Source organism: Crocodylus siamensis, chromosome 6, assembly GCF_052110815.1.
Source record: "Crocodylus siamensis isolate JL-2025a chromosome 6, ASM5211081v1, whole genome shotgun sequence".
Taxonomy (NCBI): Eukaryota; Metazoa; Chordata; order Crocodylia; family Crocodylidae; genus Crocodylus; species Crocodylus siamensis.
Genome location: NC_143400.1, coordinates 45,103,056 through 45,104,749, shown reverse-complemented (window position 1 = coordinate 45,104,749; position 1,694 = coordinate 45,103,056). Strand labels below are relative to the sequence as shown.

Sequence of the window (1,694 nt, the reverse complement as noted above, 5' to 3'; positions counted from 1 at the left end):
ATAAAAGCAAGCAGAGCACAACCTTCCACCTCTCATGTTTGTAACTTTTTGAGAAAGGAAAACAAGACTTTGGCACTTTCCAAACTTTCTGAAATGATGATCAACATAAGGCTTGTCCTAATGTCCCAGTTGGATCCTATTCCTCATAAGGTAATTAGTCTCTAGAGGAATTCTTATGACAGCATATGGGAAAAGTAAAAAGGACAAGATAATAAATGGGACCTAGAAACACAAATGGCCCTTTGCCATAGGCAGCAGTCATGGTAAGAAGTCACTCTGTTCAACTAGACTGAAATAATTATTTCACAGAAAAAGACAGCATTTTTTGGCATCCCTTACCTATATCACTGCTGTTGTATATTCAATCAGTTACATGGCTGTTCTATTATTAATATTACTAATCATCATAGACCACCAACATTTTCAGTTGCCACTAAACAAGATTTAAACAATTAGCTGGCATGGAGAATAGAACAAAGGTGACAGAATTCATCCTTGTGGGATTCACAGATGTTCGTTGGCTGCAGATCCTGCTCTTCTTCTCACTTCTCCTTATCTATCTCTTGATTGTATTGGGAAATGTTGTCATCATCTCACTCACCCTGCTGGACCGGCACCTCCAGACCCCCATGTATTTTCTCCTTAGGAACTTCTCCCTCTTGGAGATCGGCTTCACCTCTGCTACCATCCCGATAGTTTTGTTCAATCTGGCATCAGGCACCAAGTTGATATCTGCAGCTGGATGTCTTGCCCAATGCTTTTTCTATGTCATCTTAGGCACTGCTGAGTTTTTCATGCTGGCATCCATGTCCTTTGACAGGTATGTGGCCATTTGTAAGCCACTGCATTATGCTTCCATCATGAACAACCAGTTGTGCAGCTGGTTGGTGCTGTCCTGTTGGGCAGTCAGCTTTCTGTATAATGTTGTTCCCTTCATTTTCTTTTTTCAGTTGCCCCTATGTGGGCCATATGTTATTAATCATTTCTTCTGTGACAGTGGACCACTCATTAAATTAGCCTGTACAGACACCCAGTACCTAGAATTTGTGGATTTCATTTTGGCTACAGGCAGCGTCCTGGGCACTTTCATCCTCACCATCATCTCCTACATCAATATCTTATCCACCATTCTGCACATCCCCTCTGTCTCAGGAAGGCAGAAAGCTTTCTCCACCTGTGTCTCCCACCTCACTGTGGTCTCCATCACCTATGGCAGCTGCATCTTCATGTACATCAAGCCGACAGGGAGCAGTGGGGTGGACCTTGGCAAGTCTGTGGCTCTTCTGAACAATGTTGTGTCCCCCCTCCTTAACCCCTTCATCTACAGCCTGAGGAACACACAGGTGAAGAAAGCCTTGAGAAACACTGTCACCTGGAACATGATCTTTGATAAGAAGCCAAAAAATTCTGAGATGAGAGACTGACAACCACAAAAGGAATTTTTTTCTCTTTCTCTCTCCATTTTTCTCTCTGTCTCTCTCCTCTCTCTCTCTCCCTCTCTGTAAAAAGGTGCCAGTATAAAGAGGCTACTAGCAAATTGGTTTAGTCATCTGTAAAAAAACCTCCTTTTAATTAAACAGGTTTAAATTTTACAAAGAATCAGAATCTAGGAAAAAAAGTAAGTGTTTCATAATTTGCATTATATATTTCAGGTTTTTCCACTTATAATGTGATCCATAGTATCTATATCCTCT

General features: G+C 41.4%; 1 protein-coding gene across 1 annotated transcript; it reads left to right on the top strand.

Moving 5' to 3' along the window:
* The first annotated feature begins 458 nt into the window (after nucleotides 1–458).
* On the top strand, nucleotides 459–1,424 carry LOC149862531 (olfactory receptor 6C65-like). Its single transcript, XM_090053975.1, has one exon. The coding sequence runs from the start codon at nucleotides 462–464 to the stop codon at nucleotides 1,422–1,424; it is 963 nt and encodes a 320-aa protein (XP_089910101.1). The 5' UTR covers nucleotides 459–461.
* Nucleotides 1,425–1,694: the final 270 nt, after the last annotated feature.

What these genes read in the sequence shown, in the direction of transcription:
- LOC149862531 (XM_090053975.1), top strand. Translation starts at nt 462, where the DNA reads ATGGAGAATAGAACAAAGGTGACAGAATTCATCCTTGTGGGATTCACA.